This window comes from Mytilus galloprovincialis, chromosome 1 (genome assembly GCF_965363235.1).
Source record: "Mytilus galloprovincialis chromosome 1, xbMytGall1.hap1.1, whole genome shotgun sequence".
Classification (NCBI taxonomy): domain Eukaryota; kingdom Metazoa; phylum Mollusca; class Bivalvia; order Mytilida; family Mytilidae; genus Mytilus; species Mytilus galloprovincialis.
Window position 1 is genome coordinate 911,112 of NC_134838.1, and position 17,503 is coordinate 928,614.

At 31.5% G+C, this 17,503-nt stretch overlaps 1 protein-coding gene across 3 annotated transcripts in view; it reads left to right on the forward strand.

Annotated features, from left to right (window-relative positions):
• LOC143062809 (HMG box-containing protein 1-like) overlaps positions 1-15,550 on the forward strand; it is a 16,855-nt gene extending 1,305 nt beyond the window's left edge. For all 3 annotated transcript variants that reach the window (XM_076234612.1, XM_076234622.1, XM_076234631.1), the window contains exons 2-13: positions 298-512; positions 919-1,061; positions 1,949-2,087; positions 2,982-3,098; positions 3,415-3,521; positions 5,570-5,675; positions 6,161-6,327; positions 6,881-7,001; positions 7,935-7,995; positions 12,552-12,712; positions 13,901-14,060; positions 14,824-15,550. In XM_076234612.1, coding sequence (XP_076090727.1) covers positions 298-512; positions 919-1,061; positions 1,949-2,087; positions 2,982-3,098; positions 3,415-3,521; positions 5,570-5,675; positions 6,161-6,327; positions 6,881-7,001; positions 7,935-7,995; positions 12,552-12,712; positions 13,901-14,036 — 1,473 coding nt within the window. In that variant the 3' untranslated portion in view covers positions 14,037-14,060; positions 14,824-15,550. The remainder of the gene's footprint in view (positions 1-297; positions 513-918; positions 1,062-1,948; positions 2,088-2,981; positions 3,099-3,414; positions 3,522-5,569; positions 5,676-6,160; positions 6,328-6,880; positions 7,002-7,934; positions 7,996-12,551; positions 12,713-13,900; positions 14,061-14,823) is intronic.
• The last annotated feature ends 1,953 nt before the right edge of the window (positions 15,551-17,503 follow it).

A 17,503-nucleotide genomic window follows, 5' to 3' on the forward strand; every position in this document is an offset into this window, starting at 1 on the left:
ATGCACTATATACTTAAATTTCTTTGTAAATACTTTTGATTGTAATGTCATTGCCAGATATTGCAAACTTATAGAACATGTTCAATAATCTTCATATTTCTTTCAATTTTGATATAAGATATCCTTATACATGTATTTACAACAAATGGCTATATTAAAAAATACCCTAATATTTACAACAAATGGCCAAAAATTTAATACATTTTTATTTACAACAAATTGCTGAAATACTCTAATATTTACAACAAATTGCAAAAATACTCTAATATTTACAACAATTGGCTATTTACACTACAGGAACCATTGCAGGGAAAGCGGCCCCATGTGAAAACAGAAAAAATGATGGAGTTTATAAAGACACAAGAAGAACAGCATAAACATTTTTCGTGTCCATTTGAGGGATGCACTAAAGTACTAACAAGTTATCCAGGCTTAAAATATCACATCCAGAGAAACCACGAACCACAGAGTGATGGATTCATATGTGAAAAATGTCTAAGATCTTTTAAAAGGTAATCTACTTTCAGGTATTTGTATATATAGTTATAAAATTATCGTGGATTTAATGTCAAGGAGACAGCAACCAAACCACACAAATAAACAAATGACTCTTATATGTAGAGGTCAACATAGTCTTCAACAAGAGACACATGTCATGTAAATAGTTATTAAAAATGTTTTTAAAAAGATAGAAGATATATAATTTAAAAAAAGATAGATGTTTAGGACTCCATAATCTGTAGATTCTTCTTGCATATAGCAGTGTATAGGGTGGTTAATAATTTATATGCTGTTTTTCCAGAGCAAAAATATTTCAAATACATGTATTCAAATTCATGACCAAAAATTAAAAACAAACATGGCTTCAGCATATGCAGTGTATAATTACATGTATTTTTGACCATTGATATATTTTAGTTCTAATGGTTTGAGGTATCATTGTGAGAGAGGTCGTTGTGAAGAAGGAACCAGAAGAACAGATTCTGCTTCAGACGAAGAACCTCCTTCAGAAATCCTTCAAGGTTATGGGGCTGCTGCTGTAAAACAAGAGAAACTATCAAGTAAATAAACAATTATATTATATTGTGTGTGAAGCTAGTTTGTCATATATTTTAGTCATATTTTTTAAACACTCCCAAGAGTCTTAACATAACTATTTTAAGTCAGTTATAGCGAAGGACCAATGATTTTGTGGTGTAGACATTGATAAGAGAGACAAATTCCTTTCATTTTGCACCTTTTACTCCATGGGAACTCTGTGACCTGTAAATTCTAAGGGTTTGATTTTTGGCCCCTCATGTGGCGAGTGTGTTTGACTCAAATTTTGATTGACTTAAGATTTTAATTTTCAGCCGTAGTTATCTCTGAGCGTTCTGACTTCTGCCACACTATAGCCTGTAGGTGTAATACCACCATTGATTTTCCCCTATTAGTCTTTGTTAAATTTGCACTTTTCAAAAAAAAAAAATGTGCAGAATTTTCTTTGTTTCAAATAAAGAAATACTTGGCATGAGTAAAGTTTTATCCTGTCCAGTACTATAAAATTACAAAATATTCTATAGAAATCCCAAATAAAAAATAACGGTGTTTTGAAATACCCAAGACATATGCTTATGACACAAAAATGTTTTACTGCAATAAAATGTAGGATTAAGTACCTACAACTGTCAAATTCAAGGGAATATTTTTTTCGACCTACTTTCGTATACAACCAGATGTGACGTACCATGATTTGGTGGTATTACACCTGCAGTGTTGAAAGAAGCTGAAACTGTCAATAACCAATCAATCAATCTGTATAGATATATTCTTTTTAACACAGCATTATCTCATACAGAATGAATAAAGGTGTCACTGGTGAAGACATAAATTGTTTCCAAAAATAGTCTAAATTTACTTTTACATTTGACTGATTTTCAAAGCATTGTAATTATTATATATGTTGTAGAAAAGAAAATTCCACCTGCACTTGACTTGAGTAATTTAAATGACCCTGCATATGGAACAGAGAGACTGACAGAATTTGCAATAATTGCCACCAGTCCATTGGTACAGAGAGCACCAATGAAACCATGGGAAATACCAAGGTAACAATTGTTAACATATTTTATTTACAAGTTCCTTACCATCAAAGTCCAATGGAGACTTTTGGGTTTGCACTCTGTCTGCCCTTAAGTCAGGAATTTACCTTTTTCTTAATTCAAAATTTGGTATATTGTTATTAAGTCAGAAGTAACAGATCTAGCATGAGTTATGTTAATGTTGAGGGATATTTTGATGTATTGATGGCCTTTTGGCATTAACATGATCGAGGTCTGTGAATGTACAAATTTCTTTAAAATGTAAGCTTTAACTGTATATTCATTATTATTTGTTGGATACTAGTTTTCGTGGGAACAGGTTAAATGAGAGTCAACATCTTCCTAGGTTTATAGCTTTAATAATAAGGATGACTGATACCTGAAATGAATACACAGTATATTAGTAAATGATTAGTTACAGGTAAACCTTGAAATTAAATGTTCAACGAATGACAAATTTTCTATAGGCTTGTATGCATACCCAGGCAAAACCACGAAATTAAATATCAACAAACATACAAGTTTTCCTTTATCCACAAAAATTGGTACCCACGAAAATAAATGAATTCACAGTATATACATGTAGATTGAAATAGAAAAAACTTATAGGTTTGTCCAGCAGCTGCTGACATTATTCACTCAATTGAAAATGAAAATCAGTTGCAACTTAACCCTTGTCCCATTGAATTTTGATGTTCTTTATATGTTAAAGTTTCCTAGTTGAGATCGGTCAACAATAAAAAGTACAAGTTTCAGACATTGAGTACCTGTATTTAGGGTGAGAATGCAGAGCATCAATCATGTTGATATGTCTATCAACATTCTTTATAATTATTTATCTTCTAAATGTGTTTCATGTTATAAAATTTACTCATTTGAACAATACGTGCTTGCTTTCAGTGGACAGCTTGAGTCGTATTTAAGAGTTAAACAGGAATGTGACACAGGCAATGTGGTAGAAATGGAAACGTCACCATGCTTACAGGAAACCAGACTATCAAGTACAGATAAAAATGGGTAGGTTAAAATATTTAAAAAACATGGAGAAATGTTGGACAAACAAAAATCTTTTTTAGATAGATACGAGTGTTTAGATATTGCTTTGCAGACTTTTTCCAAGCTAGAATGCAAGTGTTCAACAATTGAAAAGAATAAAGACTTTTGAATACTAGTTCTATATTCTTTAGATATTTCATTGATTACAGTTTTTGTGGATTTATGGTATCATAATACCTAATAGATTTTTGAAGCGAATGAAAGAATGCCATATGACTTTGTTTACATATGAAAGTTGTATATATGTATCAATTATGATTTAATATGTTTTATTCAGGAATTATTGTGATAACGAAGTGACATCTTCATCGGAGTCCAAAGCCAACAGAAATGATGTATGGTCTCACCAGTGGCCAAAGCCTGTGTGGCAGTGCTTCATAGCAGGTTTGTTATGTAATTCATCAAAGTCTCTTTACTTTATATTTGCCAAGAGGTCTTTATTGATTATCCATGCATACTACTTACAGTAATTATTATGCATGCATATTGGTAGTGTGATAATAATAATGTTTGACTCCCTTAAGTTGAGGATAAAGAATTTATTGATGGCATCAACAAGGAAACTTCAGAATATGAAGAAAACAATTATCAGATTTAAGAGACAATGAATTCTGTAACCAGTCAATTAGAGAAAATAAAAACACCTTTTGTATCCCTGCTCTGAAAGCCATGTTCTAATTCCATCAAATTATGAAATGCACATTTTTGTCATTAATTTGCAGCATATGTTGATATTTTCTGACGACACATGGTTAGTTGTATTATGGTATTTAGTGGGTGTCTGGTTGCTGCCATTGTTAAATCTTTTTCATACAGATTTGTAGCTGTACTTAAGCTTAGTATATCTTGTATAAAATTGAAAGTTTTATTGATAAATCATAGATGGGTTGTTTTGGTTCTTTTTAAATAAAACGGTGAAACTTGAACACTGAAAAATTCCTGCAGAATTGAATTTGATATTTGCTTTATTTTTGCTGATCATCAGGAATTGACATGTAAGTATGATGTGTTCCTAGGTGGCTGTGTGCACTATTGGGATTTATCATCATGTTCACACAAATGTTTAATGGTTCAGACTTCTGTGTTCCATTAATATAAAAAGCTGATGATATAAATTCTCACACCTCTGGTCAATTTATTTCAGTTAAATTTCAGTAGGAAGTTCAACCTTACCCGACTACCTGAATTGTATGCATTTGGCTGCTTAGATTAAGTGTAACTGTAAATACCTTTTCATGATAATGCTTTTAGAAGAAAAGATCAGCTGCCATTGACACATTCTAAGAACTAAATTACTAAAAATATGTACTCAATTTCCTTACTTGAGACAGACATTCTAACATTGGGCAGTAAATTGTTGTTGTGTTACACAAGTTTTACAAATGATTTTTTTGTTTTTAAAACTTAGTCTCAAAAATTGCCATAGTTAAAGGCACATGTATGTGTAGACACAACTCACCCATAGGATAAAAGATATATTAACAGCATTATGTTAAGCATCATCTTCATATAAATACACCTGGCTAGATTTGTTTTAAACTTTTGAGAGCTAATTTAAATACGTTAATGTCAAATGCTACATATTTTTATTACCCAAAACAACTATCACCACTCGTTGTTTGGTATTTTTATTACCCAAAACAACTATCACCACTCATTGTTTGGTATTTTTATTTGTTGGCTTTTGATATTTGAGTTAATGTTTTATGTAGTAGTTTCTAAGTTTGTGAGTTAGATTTATGTTTGTATGTTTTCTATGATGGGTTGCTGAAGCACATTTCTTTGCTTTACTTTTTTAGTAGACCTGCTTGTTAAAGATCAAGGTTTTATCCAAAATGTATTTGTTGTTTTCAAAGACGAATGTCATAAATGTGACAAGAAAGCAATGATGTACAAGTAATCTGAGGAATTCAAATTTTCAGACATGGAAAAAAATGTATAAATTTTTTTTATACAATAAAATTTTTTTAAAAAACATGTAAAACATTTTTGCTAACCTCAGCTAAAAAATTATAAGCCCAAAAATATGATAAACATGTAGTAAGTAATCTTATGATTTTCAAGAGAAGCAATTGACATGAAAGAAATAGTTAATTTTGTTAATCAACTAACTGTCAGAAACACTCATGAAATGGGTAATGGTCCCTCTTACACTGGCTGTTCATATAAAAAATAATATAGAAAATTAGAAAAAAATTAAGATCATAGATTTGTCTCCCTTTATAGAACTTTCATTGCATATTCTATAAAATTGATCTTTTTTTCATTTCAACACAGGCTAAAATTAAATTGAATATTGCTTACAATATGATTTGCTATGAGAACAAAATCATCTGTGAAACTCCTTTAGCAAGATTTTTATGTGTCGTAGTACTAAAGTTTTAAAAAGATTCAATTAAAGAGTTTGTATTTTTGGAAAATGTATTTTTCAGGAACAAAAGTTTGTATTGGTTTTGTACAGTGGGTAGATGTGGAGAATGTAGCCTTACAGGAATCAATAGCTCAGAGGGCTGCTGGTCTTAATGGATATGTGGAGAGGTAAGCATTGCATACAATGAATAAAAACACCATTTGGAGATGTTATAATAATGTATTTACCTTCATGTGACATTTGTTCATTGTCTTTGCATGCACATTGGAGGGGAAAGATAAGAATAGAATATTTTTAACTCATAAGTCGAAAAACAAACTGATAACACCATGGCCATAACTTAGGAAAATGATGACAAACAACAGTATACAAAACACAACATACAAAAATGAACACTGAGCAAATTGGCCCTCTTCAAAAACCAGGGTAAATTCAGGTGTTCCAAAAGGGCAAGCAGTTCTTGTTCCATATATTGCACCTGTGCTGTTTCTAATATTAGTATAAATTTGGTGATAATTGATAAATCACACCTGGATGATTAATGAAAAACACATCTTTAATATTTTATAATTTTGGTGACAGAAAATATATACAATATTAAGATGAATTTATTTTATAAATCTTGTAATTATTTTGCATTTTATTTTGTCAGGTATGTTGCACCAAATGGTTTACGACTGATAGAAATCAGAAAGTTTGCACAGCTGGACAACATATCTAACTCTTTAGTACACTTGTACTTTACATCAGACGTTCCACTACAACAGAATATGTGTGCTGAATGTACCATCGATCATCCATTCTTTGTCAAAGGAAAAGGTAGGTAATCCTTGTAGAATTGCAATACATAAACGAGTAGGTGCTGTAAGAACTCTTTATGTACATGTAGCTCAAATATTTTAAGTTACAAGACTCTGATATGACATTCTTTTGATTGGTAAACAAAGTCATTTTCTCATTCTAACAAAACATAGTGTAGATTTGTTTGAATTTACAATGTTGGATGTGTTTTAAAGAAAGCTAGCTATACCTTGGGTAATTTTTGTTGGAGTTGCTCACTTTGAAATTCAATAAAAACTTTTTTAAGTATTACAATGCACGTCTTGGAGGACAAGACACTACAGCGGATCTTGGTTTATAAGGTTGATTATTCAAAACAATATAATTTACCAAGTGAAAATATTTGTGTAAATTTCTTGTGTTCAAAGTGCTTTTCTGGTTTTGATTTCATCGAAAATGCTCAAACCTAAAAATGGAAGCCCATAAATATAATGTATAAATGTTAGAAGCTTCATGTATTTGACCTATTAATGATTGAAAACAAATTATTAAGATATCAGATATACAACTTTCTCAATAATCTTGTCTGAAGGTTGGTGTTCCAATGACCCAGTATTAACAGAACAGCATTATGGGATACCATGTAACAGACTGGAAACAAATGATGTGTGTCTCCAACCATCCCACAGTGAGACAACTGAAACAAGAACAAAGTAAGAAATTATCATCATGTTATAACTTTTAGCTACCGTTCGTAAAGACATTGTCATCTTGTTATAACTTTTAGCTACCGTTCGTAAAGACATTGTCATCATGTTATAACTTTTAGCTACCGTTCGTAAAGACATTGTCATCATGTTAGAACTTTTAGCTACCGTTCGTAAAGACATTGTCATCATGTTAGAACTTTTAGCTACCGTTCGTAAACTCATTGTCATCATGTTAGAACTTTTAGCTACTGTTCGTAAAGTCATTTAAGGAATGACTGTAATATTTTTTCTGTCTATGAAGAAATAACATAAAAAATTTGGTGCACACTGAATAACGCACGTAGCGGGTTATTTAACAGTGTGCACCACATTTTTTATGTTATTTCGAATAGACAGAAAAAATATTACAGTCATTTCTTATAATTTAATTCTAAATTCCATTTTAAACCGTAGAAAAACCATGAAAAATGTTGATGACGTCACGGTCACATGACTAAATTATGTCTATGGGCTGATAACAAAATAACGTCAACCAATCAGAAGACGCGTTACATCCAAAATTAAATTATTATAATATATATCATTTGTTTCCTGGTACAAGTATGTAGTCCTTTTTAATCCAAACCCTGATTGACCTTAAATCTATAAATTGAAGATTTCGAAAGAACAAATATTGAATATCTTGCAGTAATTTGTACAAAACATATCAAATATAGAAAATTGATTTAGTGTACCATCATCTGTAAAATAATAATGTACCAGACTAAATGTATATTTGGACTATTATGTGCAAGATATAATCTGATATATCTGTGTCTGTATCTTTGAGGCAATAAATCACATCCATATATGATCTGACAGAAATAGTAAACATGAGTATATAGCAGTACCATAAGCCTCAACTAGTATGATTTATATATACTTTGATTTTTCCAGTTATGACCAGTTTACTCCAATGGACAGATCTGCTGTGTACACATTGAGTACTATGGCACAGGTAGGTCAATTAGCTTAGTGTTGAGTTTCTTAGATATATTGCTTTAACTCCAGGATAAATAACAACCAAAATTGACTTTAAAGATTTATATTCTGTTCAATGATTGAACAAATTCTTTAAAGATTCAATGATTGAACAAATTCTTTAAAGATTCAATGATTGAACAAATTCTTTAAAGATTCAATGATTGAACAAATTCTTTAAAGAGTACAAAGTGGTGTTTCTTTTGCAACCATTGGAAGTCTTAATATAAATTTCGAAATTTTTGCAGTGTTTTTGGTGGAAGAAGACTTCAAGTCTTCTGAGGGCCTATGGTGCCGACTTTAAAATCATTGAGCCTCCGTATGCCGCATTCGTTTCTGTGTATTACAATTTCATAACAACTTCTGATTCCTGACACCGATTTTTACACATGATTAAGCATCTGAATCATTTAATTTGTTGATTAGGATTGAAAAACAATCACTATCGTAAATATGTACCCTTTTATTTATGTAAATTATTAGATTTCATCTCATCTACATGAACGTTGTTTGTTTACTTGTAACCAGATGTTTTTATACGACCGCAAAATTTGAAAAATTTTTCGTCGTATATTGCTGTCACGTTGGCGTCGTCGTCGTCGTCCGAATACTTTTAGTTTTCGCACTCTAACTTTAGTAAAAGTGAATGGAAATCTATGAAATTTTAACACAAGGTTTATGACCACAAAAGGAAGGTTGGTATTGATTTTGGGAGTTTTGGTCCCAACATTTTAGGAATTAGGGGCCAAAAAGGGCCCAAATAAGCATTTTCTTGGTTTTCGCACTATAACTTTAGTTTAAGTTAATAGAAATCTATGAAATTTTGACACAAGGTTTATGACCACAAAAGAACGGTTGGGATTGATTTTGGGAGTTTTGGTTTCAACAGTTTAGGAATTAGGGGCCAAAAAAGGGCCCAAATAAGGATTATTCTTGGTTTTCGCACAATAACTTTAGTTTAAGTAAATAGAAATCAATGAAATTTATACACAATGTTAATGACTACAAAAGGAAGGTTGGTATTGATTTTGGGAGTTAAGGTCCCAACAGTTTAGGAATTAGGGGCCAAAAAGGGACCCAAATAAGCATTATTCTTGGTTTTCGCACAATAACTTTAGTTTAAGTAAATAGAAATCTATGAAATTTAAACACAAGGTTTATGACCATAAAAGGAAGGTTGGTATTGATTTTGGGAGTTTTGGTCCCAACAGAATAAGGGGCCCAAAGGGTTCAAAATTAAACTTTGTTTGATTTCATCCAAATTGAATAATTGGGGTTCTTTGATATGCCGAATCTAACTGTCATGACTGTGTATGTAGATTCTTAACTTTTGGTCCCGTTTTCAAATTGGTCTACATTAAGGTCCAAAGGGTCCAAAATTAAACTTAGTTTGATTTTGACAAAAAATGAATCAGTTAGGTTCTTTGATATGCTGAATCTAAAAATGTACTTAGATTCTTGATTATTGGCCCAGTTTTCAAGTTGGTCCAAATCGGGGTCCAAAATTAAACTTTGTTTGATTTCATCAAAAATTGAATAAATGGGGTTCTTTGATATACCAAATCTAACTGTGTATGTAGATTCTTCATTTTTGGTCCTGTTTTCAAATTGGTCTACACTAAAGTCCAAAGGGTCCAAAATTAAACTTAGTCTGATTTTAACAAAAAATGAAATCTTGGGGTTCTTTGATATGCTGAATCCAAAAATGTACTTAGATTTTTTATTATGGGCCCAGTTTTCAAGTTGGTCCAAATCAGGATCTAAAATTATTATATTAAGTATTGTGCAATAGCAAGTCTTTTCAATTGCACAGTATTGCGCAATGGCAAGAAATATCTAATTGCACAATATTGTGAAATAGCAAATTTTTTTTTAATTAGAGTTATCTTTCTTTGTCCAGAATAGTAAGCAAGAAATATCTAATTGCAAATTATTGTGCAATAGCAAGATTTTTTTTTAATTGGAGTTATCTTTCTTTGTCCAGAATCAACTTAAATCTTTGTTATATACAATATACAATGTATATTCACTTTTTACTACCAACTGATAAATTAAAATAATCTTTACCATTCAGTGATAACAAGCAGTTTTTTTACATCTTAATATTTTATGATGTATTTAAATGAGTAGTTATTGTTGCAAACTCCATTAGAAATTTTAATTGAGATTAGTTTTGGAATAAGGGAAAGGGGGATGTGATTAAAAAAATTGGGTTCAATTTTTCTCATTTGAAATTTCATAAATAAAAAAGAAAATTTCTTCAAACATTTTTTTGAGAGGATTAATATTCAACAGCATAGTGAATTGCTCTAAGAGAAAACAAAAATTTTAAGTTCATTAGAACACATTCATTCTGTGTCAGAAACCTATGCTGTGTCAACTATTTAATCACAATCCAAATTTAGAGCTGAATCCAGCTTGAATGTTGTGTCCATACTTGCCCCAACTGTTCAGGGTTCAACCTCTGCGGTCGTATAAAGCTACGCCCTGCGGAGCATCTGGTTACTTTAGATATTTGTAGTACGCATGCGTGAATTTGGTATCGGGACAACTCGCCCTGTTTACATTTTCGCCCTTGGTCTGTTCGTCCTGAGTTCTTTCGTCCGTATAGTACGTTCGCCCTGTGTTCATTCTCTTTACTCTTATCAAGGACGTTTTATATTAAAAAGTATTAATATTAAGGGTATCGTTAAAAAACTCTAAAACACGATTTAGTGAAAATCATCTGTTCCTTATTTTGTTCTCAAGTTAAGACAATCGTGTTCAGCCAGTCAAATTCTGTGTTTCTCATGACCAATTAATATCCAATCAAAAACGTTGTCTCTGAAGATTATTCTAACATGCTAGATTTTGAACATGTGTTGTTTTCATGTAGTTGTAAAATGCGAATTTTCATCTGAAATCGTTCTTACTCAGCTTTTACTATAAAAGCATGGCTGATTGACAAAATTAAATCCAAAATTCAATGATGCAGTACTACCATAAAGATAATAAATAGTATTTTTTTCACTAAATTATTGACATAATACTTGTTGTAACATATTTTATTTCTGTATTCAATTATAAAATCATTTAAAGGACAATGTACTATTCTACTATACTATTTTCACAAAGACCAACAAACAGGTTTGGACCACCCCCCCCCCCCCCCCCCGGGCCATTATGATTAAATGAGGAACTATCCCCAAAACAAGGGGTCATTTTACTGTTGAAAAAAAAAAAAAAAAATTTAAAGATTTTTAACTCAAAAGTGGGAAAATTCATTATATTTGGAACAACTTTTCTAAATGAGGGGACAAATTAATAAAGAAGATATAAGTTTAGAAACATCACAAAACTTTTTTGACATGTTTTGACCATTTAATACTTGATAGATGCATAATTCTTGGGGAAAAGTTTCATCAAACAATATGAATATACATGTAAATGTGCTCATTTTTTACAGTGGACTGTAATGTTCTTCCAATGAGGGTTACGCCTCATTTGGAGTGTTGTTCTCAACCTGTTAAAGGTCCATCTTTGTGCATAATTCAAAATTGGAAATTTCAACAAGCATCTAATATTCTTACACAAGGTAATAAACCCTGGTCTGCTAGCTACATGTTCATCTTTTCTACCAATTCTATAACTAGAATCATGCAAACAGACTTAAGAAAAAGGCAAGTAAGTTCATCATACAAATATGACACTTTTTCTAGACAATCCAGATCGTGCAAAATACTTTGCTAAAATTGTAACCTTTGAAATTGTTGTCGCGCTCTAAAAACCCCCATGGGAACTTTCAAAAGTTTGCGGGTATGTAACAAGTCTTACTAACTTTATGCCCCATTTATGGGCATTATGTTTTCTGGTCTGTCTGTCCGTCCTGCTTCAGGTAAAAGTTTATGGTCGAGGTAGTTTTTGATGAAGTCGAAATCCAATCAACTTGAAACTTAGTACACATGTGTTCCTTATGATATGATCTTTTTAATTTTATTGCCAAATTAAAGATTTTACCTAATTTTCACAGTTCAATGAACATAGAAAATGATTGTACGGATGGGAAATCCATGTTCTTATGTCACATTCTTGTTTGATGGGAAAAATACGTCATAACGATAATGGAACAAAGCAGGCTGGGTTAGTGGGGCTGCTGTTATGGTAATTAAAGTTACCTTTTATTCACCTTCTTCCACCTCAGAGCTATCAGCTCTTTGATTAAATGAAATAAAGTCAGAAATTCAGACTTAGCAAGGAAGACAGCTTATATTATGAAATATTGTGTATTGCAAACCAGCATGTCTTGTGGTGCATTATGTCTGTAAAAGGATGCAGAATTTCAGTTTAAGATCAAAATTTATCCTTAAATATCAATGAAAACATATTTGAAAAAAAATGTAATTACATCGTCTATCTTTTAAGATTTGGATAAACATTTAAAGCAAAATACTTATGAAAACATTTAACATGACAAACATTGCTATCAACTTTAACTTTTTCTGACTATTAAAATGAAGTGTTATAGGAAATTATATAGTGATTATATATCTGTAGAAGACCACTAGTCCAAAGAAAGGTCAACATAGTTCTCCAACCAAGAAAAGGCAACTAAAACTGGACCAGCCTAAACCAAAGAGGCCCATGAATGCTTTTATGTTATTTGCCAAGGACCACAGAGAGGAATACACCCAGAAATATCCTGGAAAAGATAACAGGTAACATTGATTAGTAGCTGTTTTTTTTTTTTTTGTCATTTAGAAGCAAATATACCCTGCATAATCAGAAAGCTTCTTCCCTAGGATGTAAGGTTTTACTCAGAAAGCTTCTTCCCTAGGATGTAAGGTTTAACTCAGGAAGCTTCTTCCCTAGGATGTAAGGTTTAACTCAGGAAGCTTCTTCCCTAGGATGTAAGGTTTAACTCAGGAAGCTTCTTCCCTAGGATGTAAGGTTTTACTCAGAAAGTTTCTTCCCTAGGATGTAAGGTTTTACTCAGGAAGCTTCTTCCCTAGGATGTAAGGTTTAACTCAGGAAGCTACTTCCCTAGGACGTAAGGTTTTACTCAGAAAGCTTCTTCCCTAGGACGTAAGGTTTTACTCAGAAAGCTTCTTCCCTAGGACGTAAGGTTTTACTCAGAAAGCTTCTTCCCTAGGACGTAAGGTTTTACTCAGAAAGCTTCTTCCCAAGGACGTAAGGTTTTACTCAGAAAGCTTCTTCCCTAGGACGTAAGGTTTTACTCAGAAAGCTTCTTCCCTAGGACGTAAGGTTTTACTCAGAAAGCTTCTTCCCAAGGATGTAAGGTTTTACTCAGAAAGCTTCTTCCCTAGGATGTAAGGTTTTACTCAGAAAGCTTCTTCCCTAGGATGTAAGGTTTTACTCAGGAAACTGCAAAAGTTCAACAATTTTTCCTATATGTAAGATCTTCATACATTTGGAACAGAAATTTAATATTTTTTAAGAGAAAATATTTACATAATTTAAGGGTTCCATACTCATAAATGAAGCAGTCAAAAAGAAGTTCAAAAATGTTGGGTGAAACCTGAAAACATCAGTTAAGATTATTATTTTGTTCACAATGATTGTGTCATGATTGCATTTCACATTAACATTTAATAAATCTCTATAAACCCACTAGATTTATCAATACATCACCAGAAGAACATGGAGAGTGGGTGTTCATTTCATTAAAACTCTTAAGAAATACTAGCCAATTACCAATTTATGAAATAGAAATTCTATCGTAATGTGTCGCACAGTATGATTTAGGATAAGATAGAAATTGAGATTAAACTTTTCACCAAGCTAATCAACATCAATTGTCTTATTTAAAAGAAGATAAGCTTGGTGAAAGTAATTGTCAACTTTTAAAGGGTAATAACTTTAAATAGAATATATAAATATTTCAGGGCCATCAGCGTTTTATTGGGTGATGAATGGCAGAAAATGGGTTTAACCCATCGCCATGTTTATTCCGAGAAGGCAAAACTGATGGCAGACCAACAGAAAAAGATTCACCCAGATTGTTGGAAAAGGAAGAAATGATTCCGCGGAGAAGATTTCGTCCATGTAAGTTAATTATTATGGACTGGATTCATTCATTTTATAGGAAACCAGTAAAAATATTTTTCCTTTTAACCTTACCTTTTGGTTTTAAAAAATTTGAGAAACTCTACTTCCAGGTTCTTGAATTCTGTTTACTCAGTATCTTAAGTAACACTTTGAGGAAATCAAACAGATTTCCTCATCTTTTTCAGAGAGATTGTCATAATTTCAGAAGTAGAACAAAACTCCCATTTTGATGCTTTTTATTGCATAAACTTGACATTTTAAGTGTGTTGAAATACTGTCTGGAGCTTTTTCTTACTAGTTTGTTATTATTTGATTGATTTTAAATCCTCATCCAATCTTTTTTCTCCCTGATTTTTAATCAACATCTAGTATTCAATGTATCTAAATTACAGGAACTTCATACAGTCTCTAACATGTATGTAAATTACAGGAACTCTGATCATCGCTAAGAGACTTCATACAGTCTCTAACATGTATGTGAAGGAATTCTTAATTCAATCCATTGAACTTCATTTATTTCAACTAGCTCAAATACTTCTGTTATAGATATAAAAAAAATAAAAAAATGATTTTGGTCTCAATTAGAGAGAAAACACTTAACAACATATACAGATCAGCAGAACTTCCACAGTAGACATGTTTCTATTTGAATGAAGTACTGGATCATGGTTAAACACATTGTTGATTAGCAGATTAACAGATTTGTGTTTTGACAGCTTGTGGTTCTCCATTGTATTTTTACCTTGATCTTGTTTTTCAGATTGATCTCATATTTATATCACTGCCATGGTGAACTACAACATAATGGAGGCCTCGTAATACAACAGAGGCAAAGCTCAGTATTGTAGTCAGATAGTTTTCCACAACAAACTCATAGATTCTTAACTAGATTATTCATAAAAGTTTACGTAATTCAAGATTTCTTTGTCTATTTGTGACATCTGTAGATGTCTGTCTCTACATTTGTATAATTAAAGTTTCCCTATGCCTGTTCATGTAGATTTGTAATTTGGATTTTTTCAGGTTTTGAACGATTGTTTTTGTAATTAATATTTTTACTGAGAATATTAACAGTTCTGCAAAATATCAAGTGTTTCAAAATGATAGATATATCTTTTTCTGAAGTTTTAACATTTTAAGATTGTGCCCCCTATTTAAGAAAAATGGTGACATCATTTGACCTACTTTGAATATGAAATTTAATGAATAATCTTTGATAAGAATCTAGTTTGTTGTTTATTTTTATTCTGTCGACATTCCTATTTAATTTTGATGACTTTATAATTGTTTTATTATATTTGATATTTATATATTTATATATAGTCAATCAGACTTAAACTGTTAATTGATATGTTTTTGTTTTTTATCACGTCTTATAATGTGTTCAGAGGAGAGAAATATTTCTTTTGTATTGTTTTGGCTTTTTACATGCAGTTATTTTATCAATATAGGAAAATGACTATGTATATTAAGAAACATGTTCAGTTTTTATACGACCGCAAAATTTGAAAAATTTTTCGTCGTATATTGCTATCACGTTGGCGTCTGCGTCGTCGTCGTCGTCCTGCGTCCGAATACTTTTAGTTTTCGCACTCTAACTTTAGTAAAAGTGAATGGAAATCTATGAAATTTTAACACAAGGTTTATGACCACAAAAGGAAGGTTGGTATTGATTTTGGGAGTTTTGGTCCCAACATTTTAGGAATTAGGGGCCAAAAAGGGCCCAAATAAGCATTTTCTTGGTTTTCGCACTATAACTTTAGTTTAAGTTAATAGAAATCTATGAAATTTTGACACAAGGTTTATGACCACAAAAGAACGGTTGGGATTGATTTTGGGAGTTTTGGTTTCAACAGTTTAGGAATTAGGGGCCAAAAAAGGGCCCAAATAAGCATTATTCTTGGTTTTCGCACAATAACTTTAGTTTAAGTAAATAGAAATCAATGAAATTTAAATACAATGTTAATGACTACAAAAGGAAGGTTGGTATTGATTTTGGGAGTTTAGGTCCCAACAGTTTAGGAATTAGGGGCCAAAAAGGGACCCAAATAAGCATTTTTCTTGGTTTTCGCACCATAACGTTAGTATAAGTAAATAGAAATCTATGAAATTTAAACACAAGGTTTATGACCATAAAAGGAAGGTTGGTATTGATTTTAAGAGTTTTGGTCCCAACAGAATAAGGGGCCCAAAGGGTCCAAAATTAAACTTTGTTTGATTTCATCAAAATTGAATAATTGGGGTTCTTTGATATGCCGAATCTAACTGTCATGACTGTGTATGTAGATTCTTAACCTTTGGTCCGGTTTTCAAATTGGTCTACATTAAGGTCCAAAGGGTCCAAAATTAAACTTAGTTTGATTTTGACAAAAAATGAATCAGTTAGGTTCTTTGATATGCTGAATCTAAAAATGTACTTAGATTCTTGATTATTGGCCCAGTTTTCAAGTTGGTCCAAATCGGGGTCCAAAATTAAACTTTGTTTGATTTCATCAAAAATTGAATAAATGGGGTTCTTTGATATACCAAATCTAACTGTGTATGTAGATTCTTCATTTTTGGTCCTGTTTTCAAATTGGTCTACACTAAAGTCCAAAGGGTCCAAAATTAAACTTAGTCTGATTTTAACAAAAATTGAAATCTTGGGGTTCTTTGAAATGCTGAATCCAAAAATGTACTTAGATTTTTTATTATGGGCCCAGTTTTCAAGTTGGTCCAAATCAGGATCCAAAATTATTATATTAAGTATTGTGCAATAGCAAGTCTTTTCAATTGCACAGTATTGCGCAATGGCAAGAAATATCTAATTGCACAATATTGTGAAATAGCAAATTTTTTTTTAATTAGAGTTATCTTTCTTTGTCCAGAATAGTAAGCAAGAAATATCTAATTGCAAAATATTGTGCAATAGCAAGATTTTTTTTAATTGGAGTTATCTTTCTTTGTCCAGAATCAACTTAAATCTTTGTTATATACAATATACAATGTATATTCACTTTTTACTACCAACTGATAAATTAAAATAATCTTTACCATTCAGTGATAACAAGCAGTTTTTTTACATCTTAATATTTTATGATGTATTTAAATGAGTAGTTATTGTTGCAAACTCCATTAGAAATTTTAATTGAGATTAGTTTTGGAATTAGGGAAAGGGGAATGTGATTAAAAAAATTGGGCTCAATTTTTCTCATTTGAAATTTCATAAATAAAAAAGAAAATTTCTTCAAACATTTTTTTGAGAGGATTAATATTCAACAGCATAGTGAATTGCTCTAAGAGAAAACAAAAATTTTAAGTTCATTAGAACACATTCATTCTGTGTCAGAAACCTATGCTGTGTCAACTATTTAATCACAATCCAAATTTAGAGCTGAATCCAGCTTGAATGTTGTGTCCATACTTGCCCCAACTGTTCAGGGTTCAACCTCTGCGGTCGT